At 46.3% G+C, this 24,643-nt stretch overlaps 1 protein-coding gene across 1 annotated transcript; it reads left to right on the top strand.

Moving 5' to 3' along the window:
• The first annotated feature begins 4,406 nt into the window (after positions 1-4,406).
• On the top strand, positions 4,407-24,643 carry znf335 (zinc finger protein 335). The gene is made up of 27 exons (XM_067239175.1): positions 4,407-4,604; positions 5,220-5,496; positions 5,713-5,790; positions 5,928-7,007; positions 7,336-7,503; positions 11,178-11,345; positions 11,614-11,884; positions 12,142-12,316; positions 12,765-12,877; positions 13,171-13,189; positions 13,291-13,428; positions 13,711-13,787; positions 13,875-14,035; positions 14,400-14,620; positions 15,084-15,180; positions 15,311-15,399; positions 16,249-16,511; positions 17,022-17,154; positions 17,870-18,073; positions 19,904-20,046; positions 20,568-20,707; positions 20,787-20,887; positions 22,154-22,231; positions 22,376-22,459; positions 22,620-22,679; positions 23,292-23,397; positions 23,886-24,643. Exons 1-27 carry the CDS (start codon positions 4,407-4,409, stop codon positions 24,005-24,007), a joined length of 4,764 nt encoding a protein of 1,587 aa, XP_067095276.1. The 3' UTR covers positions 24,008-24,643.

Below are 24,643 nucleotides of genomic sequence, written 5' to 3'. Positions count from 1 at the left end.
CGAGTGAAGTGTAGAATGAAATAGATGACTTCTCATTTCCCCTGCAAGAGGCAGCCTCATCGTTGAATCAAAACGAATACATTTGGCAGACCGGTGTAAAAATTGACCTAATCTCTATGACTTAAACGTCCTTTTAAGTTTTTCCCTTCTCGTGATATTTTCAAGCATTTAGCCTACTCATATTGCATTCATTCATGAATAAAGAACCCCCTTTGAAGATTATTCTACGACGTTACCGGCAGTAGAAGATTGAATCGCGATTCAAACAGTACCATCTGCTAACTGAAAATATGCCCCCCAAAACGTAAATAAGCTTGACATTTATTTAGTGGAAAATCGCTCATTCATAAAAAGCTCACTGGTAGCGACCATTGTCAGTAACAACGCAAAATGCGATATAGCCCTGTGTGGAGAAGCTGCCCCGGTAAATTGTACTACTACGGTACAGTACTAGACTACTGCTGTGTTCGTCTTGGTAGCGATTGCGTTGGTTGAATTGGATTTAACGTTCCGTTGTACGGTTTAGGCTGAAATTAATTATTTTCATGAACAGATTGACAACGTTTAGGCTGTGGCAATGAAGTTCAGGTTAGTAGTTAGATAGACTTTTGATTTAAGTAAGGGGAGTGCCGAACATTTTCTGTCGCCGTTTGACTTCCTAAACAGCTGTGTACTGTAGCTAGATGTTTTTGTAGTGTGTCTCGCGTAAGCTACAGCGTTGCAGTGAGCTACACTGGTTTGAAACCACAGGTAATGGTAATTTCACCAACAAATCGTTTACTAATGTCAGAATAAATCCTACAACGAAAATGTATATGTGAGGAATGTTTATTTTAACGATTGAAAACAGATACATCATAGACCACTGTAGTATGTGTTGCCCGGGCAACACAGGCTAATGTCATGATGCTAATGCTTCAGTGAAATAGTAGACTACTGTTTCCGAAAGTAGATGTACTTCCTTAATAATATCAGCTTATATTGTACATTACACATCACAATTGTGTGTCATATCACAAAGTAAAATGAGTAAATATTTATCACCCTGGCCTCTTTGCTTGTGGCGTTTCTGCAGCTGCCTTGCAGTAAAGCTATAGTTAGCCTAGCTATCCCCCAAGTTAACAGATGCGAAACGAATGTTCTGCCAAAGGTAGTCACGCGTGTTTTCGTGACGTTAGTGACGTAGTGACGTTAGTAACGTCAGTGACTGTGGCTAGCAAATTAGCCACCGTTAGCTTCACTTTTCGCCACAAAAATTAACTGAAGCCCAAACAATGCAACGGAACGTAAATTCCAATAGAAGCAACTCAATCGCTACCAAGACGAAACTTTTGACACCTACGTTGTCTATGTAGGCCAAATATTTACTGAGTTTTAGGGGGGCAAAAAGAATAAAAATAATAATAATAATATATATGTGAGAGAACAAAGGTTGTGCCCTTGCCGAAGGCAAAGCACACCCAATAACCATCTTTAGCTGAACATACAAGTACCCCCCCCCCCCCCCCCAGGCGAGTTTACACGGCTGTTTGCGCGTCAATGATGCTTCACTCCGTTAACCTGCGCCTCGTCCGTTACTGTTTACAACGTTAGCTTGGCTACTTGTTTGGCGTTGCCTTTTCAGCGTGAGAGTGAGATATACAATGTGTGGCGTGAGAGCGTGAGAAATGTTTGAAATGCGTGTGTCACAGCTCTGCAGTGGCGTATGCCCTGTAGCAGTGGGTGCCTTTAAATGACATGTACGGTAGATACACAACGAAGAGAAAAACATACATAACTAACATAGTGAGGAATATCCATTACATTGAGTAAATTCCTTTTGCCCCAGGCACCGACTCAACAAGATGTAAAAAGAATTCCACAGGAATGTTGGTTCCATTATCAATCTAATGCTTCCCACAGTGTGATGTTGGATGGTGCTGGATCTCTACTTCAAATAGCTCCATCTCATCCCATATGTGCTCAATTGGGTAGAAATATGGTGACTGGGTTTGTAGCACCATTCATGGCCAATTCTAGCCTTGTGGTATGAGACATTATTCTGCTTTAAAAAACAGTAGCAGATGGATTCATTGCTGCTTTGAAGGGATGCACTTTATTGGCAATAATACTCAGATGTCGCGTGGTATTGAAAAGTTACTCCACTTTCATGAAGGGGCAATGTGTGTGCCATGAAAGCAAAGCACCCCACAACATCACACCAACAACATCACCCTGCAATGTTATCATGCGGCATGAGGAATGCTAGACGGCATGAGGAATGCTAGACTCTTTTAGTCCTTCCATAAGCGTGAAAAATGCAGGGGGCAGATATTCATCAATCCGGGTAATTGTTTTGCAATTCTCAGCCTAATTTTGTATTACCCACTGTATACAGCAGATACAATACTCAGTTCGATGACCGAGTCGGCTGCGATTCCCTATTCGTCTCAATGTATACATTTAGGAGTTGTGCTGTATAGCCTTATGGATCTGACTGAAGAAGTGGCTCGCCTGGTTCTACGTAACGCGAGATACTTGCATATCCCTTTCAATGGCACCCATTTTGCCCATTTAACCTCTCAATGTCACCTACGCAATGTGACAACGTGACGTGTTTTAATAGTGTCGTGGCTTAAAATCCTTCCATGTTGTAAATGCATATTAACGATGTTTTCATATTACGGAACTGTGCGGTGATCCAAAACACCCAAGTCCTTGCAGTGGATATTACTGCGCAATACATTCTGTAATGCATCTGCCTCTAAAAACAACAGTTCTATATGTTACCGAAAACGTGAACGAAATTAACTCGAAAAAACGTTATTCAAACAACCTTTTTCGGAATATGTGCAAACAGAATTTTAGGACCTTGATACAAATACATGTTACATATAAATATTTATATAGGTAGCTAAACAAGATCCGGTCGGTCGAACAGGAAGCAAGGAGATACTGATGGCGCCCGAATAGAAGAGCAACTACAATTGCTTACATATCCTTATTCTTTTCGGTATTTCTACAAGGATCTACAGTTTTCAACTCGGAATTCACGGTAAGAATGAATTCAAAGGAATCTCGTGTTCAACATCAAAATTACTTTCATTTTCTTCAGGGAGAGAAGTCAGGCGATCTGTTGTGGCTGAGGCCCTCGAGGTCCCTCTGCCTCAGTAGAGCTTCCAGATTGCCTGAGTGGAAAAGAGTGCTAGTGGCAAATGGCGGTGTTCAGCAGGCAGGACGAAGGGCACCTAGGCCCCTTCAAAACTGTCAGAGGGGTCGTATAAAATACTTAACGCAGACGTAACTCTGAGAGATCGGTTATGATATGAATTGTGTCCGTCATAAAGATGACCATTCAGTGCTATGTGGAATAATAGTATTCCGCCACTCGACATGAGGTTAAAATGCCGTATGATAGAAGACAACAATGCCCTATGAAATCTTTCGATATGACAGTGCGGGTTTCAAATCATCTATTAGCTAGGCTAGCTTGTGCTAGCTAGATTAGTATCTGGTTTTGCTTGGTGCGGCTCAGCGACTAGTAACTATCTAGACTAACTGGAGACTAATCTTGTTGCCAGCACGATTAGTGCTAGCACTACAGTAGCACAGTAGCTGATAAGACACTCCAGCTCGTTTAGCCAAACACTTAATCTAGCTAGCTCTATTCTGTCTGACTGCTCGTCTCATCATCACAGGGAGCTAGCTGGTTACCAAGCTTTTGTCGTTATAAAGCCTACTGCTATTCAACCATTAACAGTTAATATATTGGTTAGTCATCAAAATAATACCATACATATGTAATAGTTTCAACGAGGATAGACCCAACACACATTCTTATTTATTTTCCTACACGATCCTGCTACTGTCAGTTTCACAACCGTCTCAAACGTTATTTTCCTTGCCAAATTCAAGTAAACATACCTCATATTCTGATCATCTTAAGCCTATGACCTGACCCAAAGCATCCTCACAAAGCCGTCTAGCTCATCCAGTAAACAGAAACACTGACCTGCCCATACTTGTAAAGTGGAGGATATAAAGTAGGTCTTGCAGGACATCACACTGGATTCTACATAAGCTGCCATTATATCAGAAAACTGCTGACTCTTCATTAGTTACTTTTTCAAGACAATGTTTGGATACTTTATGGTACACAGCTCACCCAGACTTTCTGTTCCAAGGACACTCATTACTCCATTCAATACTTGCTTGCATACTGAAACACAATTCACAGTTCAATATGGACCCGATCTGATTTGCAAAATGTTATGTTATTCCCATCACATTAATGGCAACATCACAATGTACACAGCAACTGGGTCCCCAGTCACAACATGCAATGACGTTGGTTATCAGGATGATGGCGTTCCTGTTCCTGTACTTAGACATGTAGCCTGTAGCTTCAGTTTACCTGTAACCTGTAGATGGACTCTGAGGAGATTGAGGTGGAGAGCAGCAGCGATGTGGGCCCCTCGGGAATGGAGGAGCCGTCTGAGAGTGGCATGGGCATGGAGTCATCTGAGGCCATGTCTGCAGACAGCAGCGATGCTGCCTCGGCTCACCACGGCACGCCAGCCCCCGAGTCTGACTGCCACGTGGGGCAGAGCTCAGAGGGGCTCATGGTAAGAAGCTATGCTACTCGTCTACTCTAATGGAGCGTTCAGTTGTGTTAAAAGGTTGCTTATCAAGTTCAAGTTGATTCCATGTGAAATGTACACAAAGAACAATAAAATGTTTACTTGCAAGCAGGCCCAACAATAATAGAGATATATTTAAATCATATTTAAATTAAATATTATCTACATAATTACAAATCTACATAGCTTTAGTAGAATCTGTGTTAATGTTATAATATGGGAGACAAACATATTTCAGTTTTCTGTAGTTGGATATTTGTTTTTCCAGGGCTGTGTTTCCCGAAAGCGTCGTAAGCCTAAGTTTGATCGTAGAATCCATCGTAGGACGAATCTTAGTTTTACGGGCCGTTCCTAAACACATCGTAGCTAAAGTGTCTCTTGAAAATTCGTAACTCTTGAAAGTGCATAGATTAGCCTACTCCTTATGAGCATGTTTGGGAAACGCACGTAAGAAATATCGATAGTTTCGTTTTTTGCTCGATCGTTGCTACAATCCATTGTTATCGGGAAACGCAGCCCAGCCCAGGTCAGTTACGCTCACAGTAATTTCCATATGTTTGAGTCGGAACACGTTCAGTGTCTCTCCTCCCTGCCCACTAGCAGGTGTTCCTCCCGGAGACCAGCTCGAGCACGGACGTCCGAGCCACTGTCCACCTCCCAGACTCCTCCTCTGTGGCCCAGTCCACCAGCGTGTCCAGTGTCTCCACGGTAACCCAGTCCATCCTGGTGTCAGAGTCAGCCCAGGTGCTGGTCCACTCCAGCGCCGTGTCAGACGGGTGCATGATGGTGTCTGACTCCACGGCCTCCACCTCCTCAGACATGGGTTCCGCCATCGACAAAATCATTGAATCCACCATCGGGCCTGACATCATGAATGGTGAGGGTCCAAGAGGGATGTCTGTATTTTCGATGTAGAGTTGTCTCTAACATTCTTTATATCTGAATGAACAACATTTACGTGTAAGCTCTTTTCATGTTTAAGAATGGAGAACTGCATTTGCTGGTTGGTCATCATTGTAGCCTGCCAGAGACATTTGTTGGAAGTATTTCGGTATGATAATGTAGTGTGAGATAACATAAAAACATCTTCTAGGTTGCATTGCAGTTACCAGTGCTGAGGATGGGGGTGCAGAAACAACCCGGTACCTGATTCTACAAGGACCAGATGATGGTGAGACTGAAACCCAATAGACTTGATCCATTCAGCCTGTATTATAATGAATGATCATAAACAGAGTTATCAGATCTTGAACCAACGCCTCTGCAGGGTTTTCTGTGTTTCACAAATGTGGCTCGCTCCTCTTCCAGGGGCGCCTATGGTGGCCCACATGTCCTCCTCGGCCTTGTCTAGCCGCATCGCTATTGAGGCCCTGTCAGAGGGCCCCACCTCCACCTGCCATGACCAGGGGGACCTGCAGGGGGGTGTGGAGCCTGACCACTCCGACGACCAGCCAGGCCCCTCCGGCTACAGCTCGGCCCACCCCGACCAGCCCCAGCACTCCTCCCAGTATGTGGAGTGCAGTGGAGATGGGCCGGACCAGACCGGGGAGTCCTCCTCCTACATGGAATCATCCAGAGAGGAGCCCGATCAGACCAGGTCCCGGTCGTGTTTTCCGGTGTATGGCCGGGCGGACAACTCGGATCAGGACCTTCCGGGGTACGTGGAGTGCAGCGGCGCCGACTCCAACCCCTCCCACCACGGCCGGCGCTACGTGGTGGAGTGCAGCGACAGGGGCTACCTGCCATCGGCTGAGCGGCCGCAAAACTCTCGCTACATTGACAGTAGCGATGACCACTCTCAGAGCCGACAGTACGGGGCCCAGTATGGGGCCCAGCACGGGGCGGATGCAGACTCGGAGCAACCCGGCTGTTCGCACTCCGAATACCATCCCCAGGAGGAGGAGGAGGATGAGGAGGCAGAACCAGACCAGCCCCAGCATTCTGGACAGCCTCAGAACTCCTGCTACCTGGAGACCAGCGAGGGGCCGGAGGGCTCCCTCTACGCCGACGAGGGCTCCTCCTCAGACCAACCCCTCGTCCACACTGCCGGCCCCTGCGAGCTGTCTGAGGCTGTGGCTTGCGGTGAGTGCCAGCCGGGGCCGTACATCAGCAGTAGCGGCACCTACTCCTCCCTTCCGGAGCCAGGCGCCGCGCCAAGGTCAGGGGGGGACGAGGACGACAGGGGGGTGGGGGCTTCGGGCGTGGCGGCGGGGGAGGGGACGGTGGAGGAGGAAGGGAGCGGGACGCGAGCGCCCAACCTGGCTGAGCTGGAGGAGATGATGGAGGTGGTTATCGTGCAGCAGTTCAAGTGCAAGATGTGTCCCTACAAAAGTGTCTCCAAGGACACACTTATCAACCATATGAGGGATAGGCACTTCAAACCAGCAGGTAAGAGCAGCTACGCGGCAGACCTGAGGCGAGTGCTAGATGGGAACATCGTCAAATGCTTTGAGTACCATTCATTTAGTCTACCCCGAGTCAAAACCAATGTGGATATCTGAAGTTCCCATTCAAAATGAAATGGACACTCCTCTATGTCTTAACTGCCTTCAAAGACTTGAGGTGACTGTATTTAAAGGTAGCTAGAGATAGAAGGCTGTCTACTTCATTCAGAATGTATGTATTTAACCCAAGCAATAACAAACTTACTTAGAGGTATTTGACCACTGTGTAGACGGCAGTAAGCTCTGTGGTGATGAGCCACTGTGTGTCCCAGGTGACGTCCCAAAGAAGCGCGGCCGCGGGCGTCCCAGGAAGAGCGAGCTACTGGCCCGTCTGAGGCAGGCAGAGGTGAAGGCAGATGAGGAGAGGAACCAGAAGCCCCCGGCACCGGAGGAGGAGGAGGACGACATTGTGGATGCGGGGGCCATTGACGACCCGGAAGGTCGGTTTGGAATCGCACGGCTACAGGGCGACCGTTCACAAGCCATTCCCTGATTTACACATGCACATTCTCGTTCTGTTCTCATATCTTTCTTTCTCTCTTAATGCTTGATGTGAAAGACACCCTCCAAAGCACACACATTTACATTACATTTACGCATTTAGCAGACACTTTAATCCAAAGCGACTTCCAAAAGAGAGCTTTACAAAAGTGCATAGGTCACTGATCATGGGGTGTCAGATGGCTGAGCGGTTAGGGAATCGGGCTACCAATCAGAAGGTTGCTGGTTCGATACCTGGGCGTGCAAAAAATTAAGTTGTGTCCCTGGGCAAGGCACTTCACCTTACTTGCCTCGGGGGAATGTCCCTGTACTTACTGTAAGTCGCTCTGGATAAGAGCGTCTGCTAAATGTAAATGTAATGTAGATGTAATAACAACGAGATAGCCCCAAACATTGCGGGTAGCCCAAAACATGTTGTATACATTGTGAAAACTAAATAAGTCCCAAAGGGAAGAACCATAAGAGCATGTAGTTGAAAAAGTTACAGTTAAACAACATGAACCTCAACAAGTGCAAGGGTGTACCTGTGGAAGCAAGCAACAAAAATATATCACACCGGAAGTACAAAAGTTTTAGGTCAGTTACAGCTAACCAAAAAGAGCAAAAAGTCTCTCAATAAGAGTCATTGTGATCCTGGAGGAAACATCAGGTCCAGCCAATCATTCCTAAGTACCGTTGTACTCCCGGAACAAGTGCGTTTTTAACCTTTTCTTGAAGGTGGGGAGACAGTCAGTGTCACTGATGGAGGTGGGACCACCAGACAGTTGTCAGAAGAAGACCGTAGGTGGCGGGTGAGGGTGTAAGGCTGGAGAATAGACTTGATGTAGTCGAGTGCAGTCCCGTTCACCGCTCGGAAGGTCAGTACCAGGGTCTTGAATCTGATATGGGCCGTGATGGGAAGCCAGTGGAGGGAGATGAGGAGCGAGGTAACATGGGGGCGTCTGGGTAGATTGAAGACCAGGCGGGCTGCCACATTCTGAATCCTCTGGAGAGGGCGGGTTGCACATGCTTGGAGACCGGCGAGCAGCGAATTGCAGTAGTCCAACTTTGAGAGGACAGGTGCTTGGACTAGCAGCTGGGTGGAATGCTCAGACAGGTATCTCCTGATCTTCCGGATGTTGTAGAGGGTGAATCTACACGACCGGGAGACCGCAGCAATGTGGGCTATGAGGGAGGGCTCATCATCCATGGTCACCTCGAGGTTCCTGGCAGAGGATGAAGGGGTCACCGTCGCAGATCCCAGGGTGATTGAGAAATTGTGGGAGATGGAGGGTTTGGCCAGGATGATGAGGAGTTCTGTTTTGGCGAGGTTCAGCTGGTGGTGGTGCTTGGTCATCCAGGCGGAGATGTCTGTGAGGCAGGCCTCGATCCTAGCTGAGATCAGTCTGGGAGAACGACAGGTACAGCTGCGTGTCGTCAGCGTAGCAGTGGTAGGAGAAGCCATGGGAGGTGATGATTGGTCCAAGCGAGGTGGTGTACAGGAGACCTGGTAGGATCTTCCCGACAGGTAGGATGAGATCCACTGAAGTGCAATGCCAGTGATGCTCATCTAAGAAAGTCTGGCAAGCAGGATTTGATGGTTAACTGTATCAAATGCTGCAGAAAGGTCAAGAAGAATGATGACGGATGACCTCGAAGCCGCTCTGGCAGACTGGAGGGCAGTGGTGACTGACAGGAGGGGGGTTTCTGTGGAGTGGCCAGTCTTGAAGCCCGATTGGTTGTGGTCGAGCAGGTTGTTCTGAGAAAGTTTGACAGTTGGTTAGATACAGCGCGTTCAATTGTTTTTGAAAAGAAGGGTAGCAGTGATACTGGTCTGTAGTTCTGGAAGACGGCTGGGTTAAGGGAGGGTTTTTTGAGTAGAGGGCTAACTCTGGCCTGTTTGAAGGCAGAGGGGAAAGTGCCAGAAATAAGAGAAGAGTTAAGGACATGGAGAATAAAAGTTATTATGGAGGGAGAGATGGTTTGAAAGAGAGGGGAGGGGACTGGATCAAGGGGACAGGAGGTGGGGCGATGAGAGAGAATGAGGTCAGAGATCTCTGCCTCCGACAGGGGAAAGAAATAGTTCAGACATTTAGTTGGGTCAGTCATAGAGGGTGAGTGAGTAGGAAAGGAGGGTTCAGGGAACCGACTGCTTATGTCAGCAACTTTCTTCTCAAAGGAGGAGAAGTCGTCTGCTGTCAGGGTGGACGGGGGGGTGGGGGAGGTGGGTTTAGAAGGGTGGAGATGGTAGAGAAAAGTTTGTGAGGGTTTGAGGCAGTTAATTGTTTCAGGAAGTAGTGGGTTTTAGCATCAGTTATGCGGGCAGGAGGAGTGATGCTTATCAAGGCCAGACCGTCTTTGGACTTGCACCATCTCCTCAGCTGCCCGAAGGATCGACCGTTCTACACGAATAACATCCGTGAGCCACGGACAGGAGGGAGAAGATCGTGCAGGCCTGGTTGACAGGGGACAGAGAGTGTCGAGTGATGCAGTTAATGTGGATAACAGGGTGTTGGTGGCAGTGTCAGTGGGGTGGGACATGAACTCGTCAATGGGAGGGAGGGAGGATGTTGCAATGGAGGAGAAATGGGAGGGGGATAGGGAGCGGAGGTTGCGGCGGAAAGTTACGAGGGGAGGGGAGGTAGGAGGAGTTGGAGGGAGAGAGACAGAGAATTGGATAAAGGAGTGATCAGAAATGTGTAGTGGGGTTACAGAGGTTAAGTCAGTGATACAGTTATGTGTCAGGATGAGGTCGAGCTGTTTTCCTGCCTTGTTGGTCGCTCGTGTGTTCAGCAGCGTCAGGTCGAAGGAAATCAGGAGAGACTTGAAGTCGACGGCCTGCGTTTGTTCGAGATGTCCAGCTCCTCCACAAAGTCGGCTAGCGGCCCTGGTGGGCGATAGAGGACAACTAAGAATGCTTTGATAGGATCAGTTAGCATCACATAATGGTGTTCAAATGATTTGGCAATAACAGAGAGTGGGGTGGATGTGTATTTAATATGTCGGGAAAGAAGCAAACCTGTTCCACCACCTCGCCCAGTTGAGCGGGGTGAGTGAGAGAACGAGTGGTTGACGGAGAGAGCAGCTGGAGTTGCAGTGTTCTCTGGGCGGATCCATGTCTCTGTCAGCGCAAGGGCGTGAAGAGAAGCATGAGATGCAAACGCTGGGATGAAGTCTGCCTTGTTCACAGCAGACTGGCGTTCCAGAGCCCAATAGAAAGAGAGAGGACAGGTGGAGAAGATCTGGATGGATAGCTAAGGAAGTGGACCGTATATACTTTGTGATACTATAGTATTAGTAATACACCTTGTTTAGTAGGGGTGGGGGGAAAATTGTAATTCACATTTGAATTGCGATTCAGTCTGCTAGCGATTCAGATCGATTCACAAATGTATGTGAATTTATTGTTTTTTATGATAATAAAAAAATAAACAATCTCTGAAAAATTGTCAATCGATTTTTAATCGAATCGTGACCCCAAGTATCGAATCGAAAGGTACCAAAAGATTCCCACCCCTATTGTTATTTATTTTTTCCAACATCACCAGAACAAAAAGTATGTTCTCCAGCAAGCTGCACAATAACACTGTCTGCCTCTCTATCTCTCTCTTTCTGTCTCTCGTCTTCCCTGCAGAGGACAGTGACTATAACCCAGCAGACGAGGACAGCAGGGGCCGACCGCCTGTCCCTCTGAAGAAGGCCCCCCCTCCCTGCTCCTCCTCCTCCCAGGGTCGCCCCCGGCGCCGGGCCGGCCGGCCCAGGAAGTTCAGCCTTATCGAGGAGGGCTACAGCACCAGGGGTGGTGAGTGTCACCCCCAAACCCTCCCCCCATCCCCCCTCCTCCCCGGCAAGACACACCCGCGTCACGTACTTCGCAAGTGTCACCTTTATTCTCGAGTTTGTCTTTGTTTAGCCAGAGTGTGTGTATTTCACGTGAGGTGTGAAGATAGGGAGATTGAGCATGAAACCTTTTATATCCAAGGATTTCCCCACAGGTACCCACGGGTGGGGGGGAGAGTCTAGTTTCTGTGTTTCATCCCTGCGTGTGTGTGTGTTGTGCGTCAACACAGAGACAGCTTCTGGCAGCCCAGCCAAGAGACCGAAGACCATCGCAGCAGCAGCGCCCAGCTTGTCGGAGGAGGCCAGCTCGTCAGACATGGGAAACAAACGGGTGCCTTCCAATGGCGGAGACGAGGCAGAGGCGGGCATCAGCCAGTCGGACTCCGAGAACAAAGACCCGTCCTCCAACATGCCGCCGGAAGAGGAGTTCTTCCCCAGGAAGAGAGGGCGACCCTCCAAGAGGTTCCTCCGTAAGAAGTACAAGAAGTACATGAACCGCAAGTAAGGGGCCTACACCTGGCTTAGACTCTTGTTTATGTTTCGTCAGGAGCTCTTTGTTGAAACTAGGCGTGCAAAGTAGCAGATTAGGGTGGTCTCTGAAACGTTAACCAGCCACTTGCGTCCTTTCAAAGAACTAATAAATACAAATCTTCAATACATACTGTAAACACGTTTTATGTTTTTAGTTATATAGTTTATGATAATAAGTCAGTAAAGTGTCCCTCTTCTGTGCTTTCCTCCCTGGCTGTGTCCAGTAGGTACTGTAAGTCCCTCAAGCCATTGGTGAGGCCTCACAACTGCTGGATCTGCGGCTCCCGCTTCATGTCCCAGGATGACCTGCGCTTCCATGTGGACTCCCACGAGGGCAACGACCCTGAACGCTTCAAGTGCCTCCAGTGTAACTACCGCTGCAAGCGCTGGTCCTCACTTAAGGTGTGTGTGTTTGTTTGTGTGTGTGTGTGTGTGTGTGCGCGCGTGCGTGTTGTCACCCAGGTTCACAAAGTGCTTGGTTAATTATGGGCTGTATTGTTGCCTTGGTAGCACACTGCAAAGAGAAGAGGGGAATCCAATGGTGATGAGTCAAGTCCTGCCATTCCTGCAGGTTTTGCCTTAGCAGTGTGTGCCTGTAATATGTCAATATCAACCTCTTTATTTAACAAACGTATGTAATAACTGTCATGTGAATATTGTTTGTGACAAGGCTCCAGTCAACAACATATCAATAAAATAATAGTCTTCATAATCTTAAAATTATAATAAGAGCTCCTGTTGAGCCTTTTGTACTGTCCTTTAAATCAAACCCCCAAACTTGGCTTTTCTGCCTTGCTAACCCTAATTCCACTGCCTGAGGGCTTTTTGAAGATGGTGTGTTGTGTTGCAGGAGCACATGTTCAACCACGAGGGCAACAAGCCTTTCAAGTGTGAGGAGTGCGACTACAGCAGCGTGTACAGAAAGGACGTGATCCGACACTCTGCCACACACAACAAGGACAAGTAAGCGCACCTTGAGTAGCGAGTTTCACACCGGGTTTAAACAATGAATGGAATTATTTCATGGCTTGATTACTTTTGTCTGGCACAGTAGAACCAATGAGTATCCCAGTAATGCTAACCCCACCTATCTTACTTCTTTTAAAATAGCAGTACTATAATTAATTCTAATAAATATAATAACTATAAACTTATTATATTATTACTATAATTCAAAGTACATTGTGTTGAATATGTCTCCTGTCACTCTAATCTTAATGTTGATTTTCTTTTTTTTACTTTACTCCTTCACTCAGGAAAATAAAAACGGAGTTGGTAAGAATACTAGTCCGAAATTTCCATTGGAAATAATATACAGTTTATGCTCCTCTTCACATGCTGTGGGTTGTTACGTATGTATTTTCATGCTGTAGCAGGTTGCTTTGCATGTGTCTCAGTGTCCCAGGGTGTCCCAGTTCGCCTGCCCGGTGTGTCACAGGGTCTACCCCATGCAGAAAAGACTCACACAGCACATGAAGACGCACAGCACTGAGAAACCCCACATGTGTGACAAGGTGGGGGCGCCCAGGCATACAAAACAGTAATACCATATGTGACACTGACTGACTAATAACAAACTTACCTGTCCTTTTTGAAGTCACAGTGGACTTGGAGCCCTTTGTGACATTTCTTAAAAATTGATTTGATAGACCATAATTAAAAACGGTGCTGCTTTTATTTAGCAAACTAGCCAAGTGCTTGTAACAGCGTCTGCTTTGGTCATTGAACTATCTTTGTCCAGCGTTGTTTGTGTACACAATTCAGTGTGTATAAAACATTTGTGTTTGATTTCTTAGTGTGGAAAGTCTTTCAAGAAGCGCTACACCTTCAAAGTGCATCTTCTGACCCACATCCAAACCCTAGGGGACAGCAGGTCAGTCTCTAACACTAGTCTCTAAAAAATATTTGTACACCCTCCTAACTTAAGACAACATGCTGATTTCTTTTTCCCGTTTTCAAGTTTCAAATGTGAGTTTTGCGACTACACCTGCGACAACAAGAAGCTGCTCCTTAATCACCAGCTATCCCACACCAACGACAAGCCCTTCAAGTGTGACTACTGTAAATACTCTACATCTAAAAAGGACTTCCTGGTGTCCCACCTGGCCATCAAGCACACAGGTCAGTTCCTGAAGAGAGCATAATCTTTTGGTCAGTGTTGGTAAAATGTGAATATATCTAGGCGTATAAACATCTAGGTGGTGGATATGTAAGTATGGATATGTAGGTCTCTTACAACAGTTGTGTGGGTTTTTACTTATAATATTTTTTTCTCTCTGTTCTGTATTGTTTGTTTAAGGCTCTGTCTAAAAATTATGTTCTCCTCTATTGTTCCATCCCTATGGGGATAGACGATAACGTTTTATCCTTTTTTTTCGAATTGAATCTATACCTAATTCTCTGTACTCGATAAACCCCCCCATGCAAGTGTAGTCCTAAACTGTGCATTTGTACACATTTTCTGTGTGTCCGTCCATTCCTCCAGGAGAGAAGCCATTCTCCTGCGACATGTGCCACTTCATGACGAGGCACAGGAAGAACCTGCGCCTGCACGTTCAGTGTCGCCACGCGGAGGCCTTCGAGGAGTGGAGCACCAGCCACCCCGAGGAGCCGGTCCGCCGCCGCCGCCGCCCCTTCTTCACCTTGCAGCAGATTGAGGAGCTCAAACAGCAGCATGACGACACGCAGGGCCTGCACAACGCCATCGTAAGACCTCCGCTGTTACCCTTTGGCACCACAAGGCCTGTGTGTGCTCCCCTGCTGCGGCCATTTCAGTCAGTGACCGAGGAAAGATGCAGAGTCAAAAAAAGGGTTGACGCGAATTTATGAATGCGACCTCGGATCTGTAAACCAGTCTTTCCTGGTGAATGGTGGTCCATCCACCACCTCATCAAAATAAAATAACATGCCATGATTGACATGAAAGATCAGCCAAAACATATCACAAACTACTATATAAGTATTGTTATACGTTTGTATCATTCTGAAACCATTGTTCATCATTGTATAATGTATTAAATGTTTTATTGAAGTTTATTATTTTATAAACATACATTTTGGAATGATAGTGGTTAATTAAGTTAAATATGGCATCACGCCAGAAGGTAATTTATTAAACTCGCTTTATGGAACAGGCCTTTGGTGTGTTTTGTGTGTGTGTGATGTTTAGGTGGTGGACCCTGTTACGCTACAAGCCATGCAGGGCATGGACAATGCCTCCGTCACCCAGGATGCCTTGGGAAACACCACCATTATCTATGAACAAGGTACAACCTTGCAAATACAAACTTTGATTCAGATTTCACATATAAGTCCTCCTAAAAAAAGGGATACATTTCACTTCAGAAAGTGGTGATCTAAACGAACATGCTCACCACCTTCTGGTCCCCTCCTCAGCTGAGTCCACTGACCTGTCGGCCCAGAATGCCCTGGACCTGCTGTTGAACATGAGCAACGCGCGGGAGCTGGTTGGAAACTCCCTTCAAGTACGTAGGTTGGGCTAGCCAATTCTATTGTAGTGCTCTGCACACAAAATAAGGGTTGGCTGAGAGGATGGACGCATGTTGTTTTAGTACCTCATGCAGAGATATGCCCATTGTTATACTGACCCGGTACAGTGTGATATAGCAGTATTGTCTTGACTAGGTTGATCCAGTCTGTCTAATAATCTGTTCATTCTGTTTGTTTGTGTATGTACATGTACAAATGAAAAACGAAACTATGAAAAACTTTAGTTTGTTGTTTAGTTGGTCTGATGGTCATTAAAAGTATATTTATATATATATATATATATATACTTTTAGGCCTTTAACAAACTATAACTCATAATATTTCACCGATACCATGGCATCATGAATACACATAGTCTCTCTGAAAGGCTGGAATTTTAAAGTGACAGGTGGATGTTCAGATTAATCTGTAAATAGAAATTCAGCCCTTTTTTGTCTCACAGAGTAAAAATTAAGAAGAAATCTTGCACCCATTACCAAGTAGTACATATTACTTTGTGTGTGTAACTGCAGATAAAACATAGACATGGACAAACTGTGTAGTGCCATCATTTCAATCTGCACCCAGTACTTGGTTACTTCCTCTGTGAACTTTAATAATTGTTTTATTGTTAATAACATTTTGTGGCCTTGAAAGTACAGTACTGTGCAAAAAGTCTGAGGCACCCAGGATTTTTTACGCAAAAATCTTCTTAAATATTTATTGTTTTCTTCTTCTGCATTTGTGCTGCAGTATAAAAGTACAATGTTGAGAATTGTTTAAGTCTATCCATTCCATTATGTCTTAAAGCATTTTTGCTTTACTTTTTTATGTGTTACCCCCAGGTGGCAGTATTGAAGTCTGATGGAAGGGCCCTTGAGGCGGGCTCCTGGACGGGCCTGGCCTCAGCGCCGGGCCAGCCCCAGAAGGTTGTGACCTTCCATGTATCGGAGAACGGTGAGACGGTGGTGCAGGAGGCCTATGAGGCGGCCAGTGCAGAGACGGGCGAGCTGGCGCAGATCGCCATCGAGGCGTACGAGGGGGCGGAAGACTTCAGCATGGTGGAACAAGCGGCGGAGGAGATCCACAGCACGGGCCCCGGATACAGGTACAACCCTGATACAGCACCTCCATGGTGTGTCTGGGCCAGGACGTCCCTGGCTGTTTTGGAAGCCTAGTTTGATATTTGAAAAAAGTGACCAACCACACCTGGAATATAGTGATTCATCACTCGTTTATTTGTCATGGGGTTATTTTGGACCCAAGACTCCTTTTGTACTGGACAGCTGCCCTGCTACTCAATGAGTGTTTTCTCGACTTTTTTTCCTTCTCTCACAGGCCCTTTTGGTTTCTGACAGGCTGTTGTGACTCCCAGTGTAATAATAATTACCACCAGCTGTGAGATTGCTAGCTAGAAACGGACTATTTGTTCGAAAAGACTGTTGCTTGGCGTATAATATCAATCTCATTCTGCGTTGATGATTCTTAGTGTCTGTAGATGTTCGGGATCCCTCAGAATTTCAAATTATATATTTTTTTCATATTCAAATACAGTTTTTGCATTATTGGCAAGTTAGAAGTGGCCCTGCCTCTCACCCTGGTGTTGTGTCTCTGACAGTGTGGAGAGCAGCTCCCCAGCCAGCCAGGCCATGGAGGACAGCGGCATGTCGGGGTCAGACAGCCACAAGGGTCACAGCGACAAATACTACCTGACATCTGGGCTCGGGGACGGGGAGCTACAGCAGGTGGAGGTAAATCCATATCAACCTAAAGTACACAACTTCATTGTGAGTCCCTTTTCTTGCTATGAACATGTAGTTTTGCTGTCTAGCAGTGCCGAACCCATGACACAATTATCGGACACATCATCTCCAAAAATGAGGGTTTTCCTAAACTATTTTGCCCAACATCCCCTCTTTGAAATCTGACATCTAAATGTTTGTGGCAAAAAGGGGGATTATGACAAACTATTATTTTGTCTTTATATCTCACACGGAACACTTTGGCATGGTGTCATGACAGTGAATAAAATTGTAATGTCATGATATTATTGTCTCATCTTACTACATTGAGATAGGAGTGAGCTTAGATTTGAAGGTGTTGGGAGATAGTGGCTTGGACGCATCACCAAAGCCTTTCCGCAGTGGGACGTGAATGTTTGATGCAGTGTTATCGTAATACTCCCAAACTGAGATCAGAAAAGTTCATCTCAGTTTTGAGAGACAGTGACACCTTTTCTTCTCCCTGGGGAATCGCTGACCTAAATACTTAAACACAGTTGACACAAAACGCAAAATACAGAGTTAATTTTTTGTTTTACACACAAGAAGGTGCACACGATAAGCCTTTTTTCAGAACAATCTCTGTCAATCTCTTTTGTGATTGACTGTCATCCATTGACTAGTTAGCTCAGGGCTAATCCCTCTAGTGCCTGACCCCCAACCTGTGATCTGTTCCTGGGTACAGTTGAGCAGTGAGGCCCCTGGTTCTCCCTGCACGATGGGCTCCAACCAGCAGAGCCTCAACCCCAAGAGGTTCTCCTGCCGTATCTGCATGGAGTCCTTCCACGGACGCTCAGACATGGAGAACCACAAGAGGGCCCACCTGGACCCAGGGACCTTCAAGTGCCCCGACTGTGACTTCACAGCCTCGTCCTGGCCTGAGGTCAAGGTGGGTTTCAATCTACGCCCTCCCTTTTGGTGCACAGACACACACATTTACATTTACATTTACATGTATTCATTTAGCAGACGCTTTTATCCAAAGCGACTTCTAAGAGAGAGCTTTACAAAGTGCATAGGTCACTGATCATAACAACAAGATAGCCAAAAAACATCGCGAGTAGCCAAAACATGAAGCACACATTGTGAACAACCAAAGTAAGTGCCAAAGGGAAGAACCATAAGAGCATGTAGTTAAACAAGTCACAACCAAACAACATGAACAGCTATAAGTGCAAGTGTACCTGTGGGAAAAAGCAAGCAACAGTAATAAAACAATATATCACAGCGAGAACCAAAAATTTTAATCAGTTACCACTAACCACAAGAGCAACAAGTCTCTAAGCAAGAGTCATTGTGATCCTTGAGGAAACTAACATCGGGTCAAGCGAACCGTTCCTAAGTACCGTTGTACTCCCGGAACAAGTGCGTCTTGAGCCTTTTCTTGAAGGTGGAGAGACAGTCAGTGTCTCTGATGGAGGTGGGGAGTTGATTCCACCACTGGGGGGCCAGACAGGAGAAGAGCTTGTGTTGGGACCGGGCGGTCTTGAGCGGTGGGACCACCAGGCGGTTGTCTGAAGAAGACCGTAGGTGGCGGGTGGGGGTGTAAGGCTGCAGGAGAGACTTGATGTAGACGGGTGCAGTCCCGTTCACTGCTCGGAAGGTCAATACCAGGGTCTTGAATCTGATACGGGCCATGATAGGTAGCCAGTGGAGAGAGATGAGGAGCGGGGTAACATGGGAGCGTCTGGGTAGATTGTAGACCAGGCGGGCCGCCGCGTTCTGAATCCTCTGAAGAGGGCGGGTTGCACATGCTGGGAGACCAGCGAGCAGAGAGTTGCAATAGTCCAACTTGGAGAGGACGAGTGCTTGGACTAGCAGCTGGGTGGAGTGCTCAGACAGGTATCTCCTGATCTTCCGGATGTTGTAGAGGGTGAATCTACACGACCGGGAGACCGCAGCAATGTGGGCCGTGAGGGAGAGCTCGTCGTCCATGGTAACCCCAAGGTTCCTGGCAGAGGATGAAGGGGTCACCGTCGCAGATCCCAGGGTGATTGAGAGATCGTGGGAGATGGAGGGTTTAGCCGGGATGATGAGAAGTTCTGTTTTGGCGAGGTTCAGCTGGAGGTGGTGCTCGGTCATCCAGGCGGAGATGTCTGTGAGGCAGGCCTCAATCCTAGCTGAGATCCCCGGATCGGTCGGGGGGAACGACAGGTACAGCTGCGTGTCGTCAGCGTAGGTTCTCACACACACACTCACAAACATATACACAGCACAAATACAGAAGACAAAAAAATTACATTGAAGATAATATTTGTGTCAAATCTTGGGTTCCTTTTGCACAGTACTGTAAGTGTACATGCAGTTTGCAAAGCTGACTGAACTGATGCCCCCATGATGGGGGTCCCTACCCCTTTGGCAACACCGTATACTTCCTCCCATTCTCGTTTAGCTGGTTCAATCTCTCTTTTCAGCCTCTTTGCAAACTGAAAACCATGAGTGGTGGGGCCTTTACTTGCATTGATCCTAAGCTTGGCTACTCACCTGTATAGTTGGCTACTCAACCTTTTTGCATTAGGAATGCCCCTTTGTTTGACTGCTTTAAAAAACTGCTTAAAACGTACCTTTTTATAATTATTTGATTGTGATTGTTCTTACTGTTATTGTATGTTATGAGACTGATTATATTGTACTGTAGCACTTTGAGTGCTAGAAAGGCACATTACAAATAGCAATTTATTATTATGATGATTATTGTTGTGATGATGATTATTATTAGACTCACATGGGGCTGCATGCCTACCTGCGGCCTCACAAGTGCCCCAGCTGCAGCTTCGCCTCCAAGAATAAGAAGGACCTGCGGCGGCACATGATGACACACACCAATGAGAAGCCCTTCTCCTGCGAGCTGTGCGGACAGAGGTAGGGAGGGGGAAGGGCATTAGAGAGCGCCCACGGGGAGCAGAGCAGAGTAGAGGGTTGAGTAGAGGAGCACTTCATTGAACCCCGGGTGGGATTTGCACTCGTAACAGTAGCAAAGGTCACCACAAAATACTGAATTCCACATATGAGTGGTCTTTTATTTTTTATGTTTTCCAGTATCTTCAGAATCTGTGATTGTAGGAAAGGTGATGTGGGGTGGTTATCCAGGGTGGGCTCACCCAAATGGAGTGCTGTTTCTATAGTTTCTATGAGAGCTATACACAAAATGCCATCTTGTGGAAACCAAATGCCCCCCCCCCCCCCCTTATCACCCTCTGTAGGAGTACAACCCTCCCTGTCTCGTGTTCTAGTGTTTTACAGGAAAACCCAACCAAAAAAATACATGAAAAGTATATTTTTCCTTTTTCACTGCTGCCAACAGTGCAGTTTCCCTTTGGGTATCAATAACCTTCCTACCTGATCTGTCTTTGTTGCCTGTCTCTCTTTCACACACCTGGCAGGTTCAACCGTAACGGCCACCTCAAGTTCCACATGGAGCGCCTCCACAGCCAGGACCCCCCCACACGCAAGCCCCGCTCCTGCACCCCCCAGCACACCATCATCGTCAACAGTGACGAAGAGGCCCTGGCCACACTGCAGTGTAAGGCTTGCTAGAACGCTCACATACACACAATATACATTCAAACAGAAGCCCTTCATGTAGTGTGTGTGTCTCCCAGCCTTACAGGCTAACCAGGCAGTGATCAGTCCAGAACGCCTGCAGCAGGCGTTGGGCCAGGAGCACATCATAGTAGCCCAGGACCAGACCCTCTCTGACCAGGTATGAACATACACACATGCGTTATAGGTGTAATGGTACGTACCGCGGTTTTGGGGTCACGGTTCGGAACAACGGGGACTCGTCTACATGACTGTGAAAACTGATACAATTTTCCATTTGGGACTTTTTTGATATTTCAGTTCAAGTCCCCTGATTACCCCCGTTTTACATTTTGAGCTTCGACAAACTGCCATTCGCTCTATCTAGCTAGCTTGCTGCAAGCATTTCTCAAACTCCCGACACTAAAATATGGACAGATGAGGGAAAATTGTGCAGCGTTTTCTCCAATTTCATCTGATTGACCTCATCAGTTTCCATAAAGTAGAAACACGTGGCTGACTCAAATGTATTCTTCATCTGACTGTCGGTACGAATGTGTACCGTTAGACTCCTAAGATAAATACACACATCTCCATCTCTCCTCCCAGCTTCAAACGGGTGTCCCTCAAATCATCTAAACCAGGGGTGTCAAACTCAGATACACAGTGGGAACAGACTTAAGTTTTACTCCTCTACCTTCTGGCGCTTCTGCTGTATGTCCAGGTGCTTGTACTTGTCGTGGTGTTTCGTTTCATAGTGTTTTCTTATGTTATATTCTTACAGCCACGTTGGCTCCGCACACAAGACAAAAAGGTCTGTCCTTTGCGGTCGTGAACAGATATTCGGTCTCCCACCTGTCTAGAAAGCTCCTGTTTTCCACCTTCCGTTGGGCAATTTTTTGGGAAGGGTGTCTGACATCTGGCCGAGGTGACTGGTAGCATGAGGTTGGGAATGAATGAAAACAGAGGAAGGGATGCTTGCGCGTCTTGACGCGCCAAGACACTAGCAGAGCATTCTGGGATTTATAGTATTAGGGGTGCATGCGTTACCGCAGTGGCGGGCCGTGCATTTCACCCGCCCAAAAATATTAAAACATAATTCAGTGATTCTGATAGTGTTTAAGCCAGCAGAGGAGGGCTTGCTGGCCCTGACAGCCCACCACTGTGTTACCGGCCCGCAGGCCAGCGTTTGACACCCCTGATCTAATCCATAGTGAAAGTGTGTACATTTACATTTAGTCATTTAGCAGACTCTCTTATCCAGAGCGACTTACAGAAAGTACAGGGACATTCCCCTGAGGCAAGTAGGGTGAAGTGCCTTGCCCAAGGACACAACATGTACAGTAAAGATGGCACTGGAACATGGAAACAGTTCGAGATACTGCCTGTAGTTCGTGTAAGTTTGATGGACAGCGTACATCATGTGCTGGCGTACGTTGAATTGCAGGAGGAGGGCAGCTACATCCAGCAGATAACCACTGTGGACGGCCAGACCGTACAGCACCTCATGACAGGAGACAACCAGGTGACGGAGGCACGACACTTTCACTCAGGAGAGACGTGACCAGTCTTGGATGGAACAGTTGGAACAATCCTGTACCTGTGTCACTTTCACGTAAACCGTGTCATTCCTTTTTTTCTTCTTTTTCTTATATGCACACATGGCCAGGTCCAGTACATCATTTCTCAAGACGGAGTCCAGCACTTGATCCCACAGGAGTACGTAGTGGTGGCAGACGGCAACCACATACAGGTGAATGGGGTGAGGTGACGAGGGAGGGAGGGAGGGAGGTGCACATCGCCAAGCATTATTGTGAAGGTTACAAAAGTGGGACAAGTGACGTCTAGTCTATGGTGGACCATAGTAAAATGAGAGGTGTTTGTGATGAAAGGATGTATCTTTATCTCAACAGATGCCAGATGGACAGATTATCCAGTATGAGCATGATGGTACCTTCCTCCAGGAACAGCAGGTGAGCTGGCACACGAACGCAATCGTTAAATCAATCCATATTCACTGATGAACTTCTGAGATTCACAAACATTACATGTAAATTCATTCGATATACTCTATATAGCCGTATGTAGAAAATCTATTGAACCAACTTGCGCTACTCTGCCATGCTCCAAGCTCCTCTGGAAGCTACATCATCAGTGTTTCCCCTACCATTATATTAGGGGGGCACCACGCCCCCCCAACGGCCCCCCCCCCGCCCCCCCCCCCCCCCCCCCCCCCCCTGGAAGGTCAAGTTTTTTTTTATGTATAGCGCCAGATCACAAAATAAGTCATTTAAGGTTACCAGTCCTATAAAACTGGTCTATAGCTTGCTCTTTTATTACACAAACTAAATGGCCTTATGTTATTTATCTTATTTACACAACGGCATGTCATTTCCCCCCCCCCCCCCCCCAAAAGCTGTAAACCTAGGAGAAACACTGATCATCATGAAGGCCTGAAATGTGCATTGGCAATCTGTGTTTCACAGAGGCAAGGCATGGGTGCTTTTGGCCATAACGTGTAGCGCCATGACTAATGTTTAGTGACTAATGTTCAAATGTGTGTGTGTGTCTGTGTGTGTGTATAGATTTCCCTGAGCCATGATGGACAGATTCGTTATTTACCCATCAACTCTGAGCAGCAGATAGTCAGCCCTGAGGACCTGGAGGCTGCGGCCCACTCTGCAGTGTCAGGTTAGAGCTGTCAATCTTCCTTGCTGTTCTAGAACTGAGAAGAACAGTCATGACTCCCTCCTGTTCTAGAACTATGAGGACTCAGATTGTGATTTATTTACTCCATACAGTCACTATTACAAATACAGTTTAAGGTTATAGCTCTCACAACTTTCTCGTCTTTTGTATGACTACTATTTGATAGAAACTCAAAATAAATTTGAACTCAAATCTGTGATTCCTTGTCAAAGGTTGATAAGGATGTGAACATGACGTCAAATAATCAACTTTCATTTAAGTTGTCTAATATGGTGCATAATAGGTTTGCATCAGTCATTGCAAAAAGTGTGATTAGCGTTATTTTTTTTGCATTAGGTTGGCTTGCTCTCCTGTTGGTTTAGGCAATCTTGAATGTCTCGAAAGGTGCAAAACAAAACAAAAACTTCAAGTTGAACTTAGTATTCTTCATGTTTCCTTTTCTCTCTCTCTCCCCGGTGTTGTGTGTGTAGCCGTAGCAGACGCAGCCATGAGCCAGACCCAGACAGTTTACACGGAGGCCACACCAGAACAGCTGCAGCAGCTGCAGCAGCAAGGAATCCAGTACGACGTCATCCACTTCACTGACGAGTGAAGCCCTGTACCGTTGGTGGCCTTCAATCATGAAGAATGGACAGATGAGCTCCAACATAGGATCTGTGGCCTTGGACTGCTTAGGCTGGGATTCGTAGCTACAAAATGGAAAGTCCTTATCTTTTCTGACGGAATTCTCAAACATATTATTGAGAGCATTTGTAAATCCTAAATATTGCACCCGTGTCGTCATAATCTAATCATAGGGACTGTGCATTAAAGTTTTGAGGCCGACTAGGTTGGACTACTCTGTACTTAAATCGACCTATTGGCACGTGCCTAGACCACTTTGGAAATGAGATGGCTGAAATCATGTTTTAGATTTAGACGCATTGCTTCGAATGGACTGAAGTACTTTGAAATAAGAGAATTCTCCAAAACAAATTGTTTATTTTCAATGGTATGTATGAATAGATATGCCTGTCGTAAAGGCATTTGAATTTTACTGTCTAAGAGAGTTGAGTGTTTGATTGTGAATGATTATGAACCTAATCATTTGTACAGATTCTGTTTGAATTATGGAAAATATAAGGTTTGTTTGACTTTGTTAGCCAATGAAAACAATTCTCAATAAGCTCCAGGATGATACCAAATTATTAACAAAGACTGTATAAACTCTTTCACTTTCTTTATAATT

This window comes from Osmerus mordax, chromosome 7 (assembly GCF_038355195.1).
Source record: "Osmerus mordax isolate fOsmMor3 chromosome 7, fOsmMor3.pri, whole genome shotgun sequence".
In the NCBI taxonomy this organism is placed as follows: Eukaryota; Metazoa; Chordata; class Actinopteri; order Osmeriformes; family Osmeridae; genus Osmerus; species Osmerus mordax.
The sequence above is the reverse complement of the archived record's forward strand: the minus strand, read 5'-3'. Positions and strand labels throughout refer to the sequence as shown.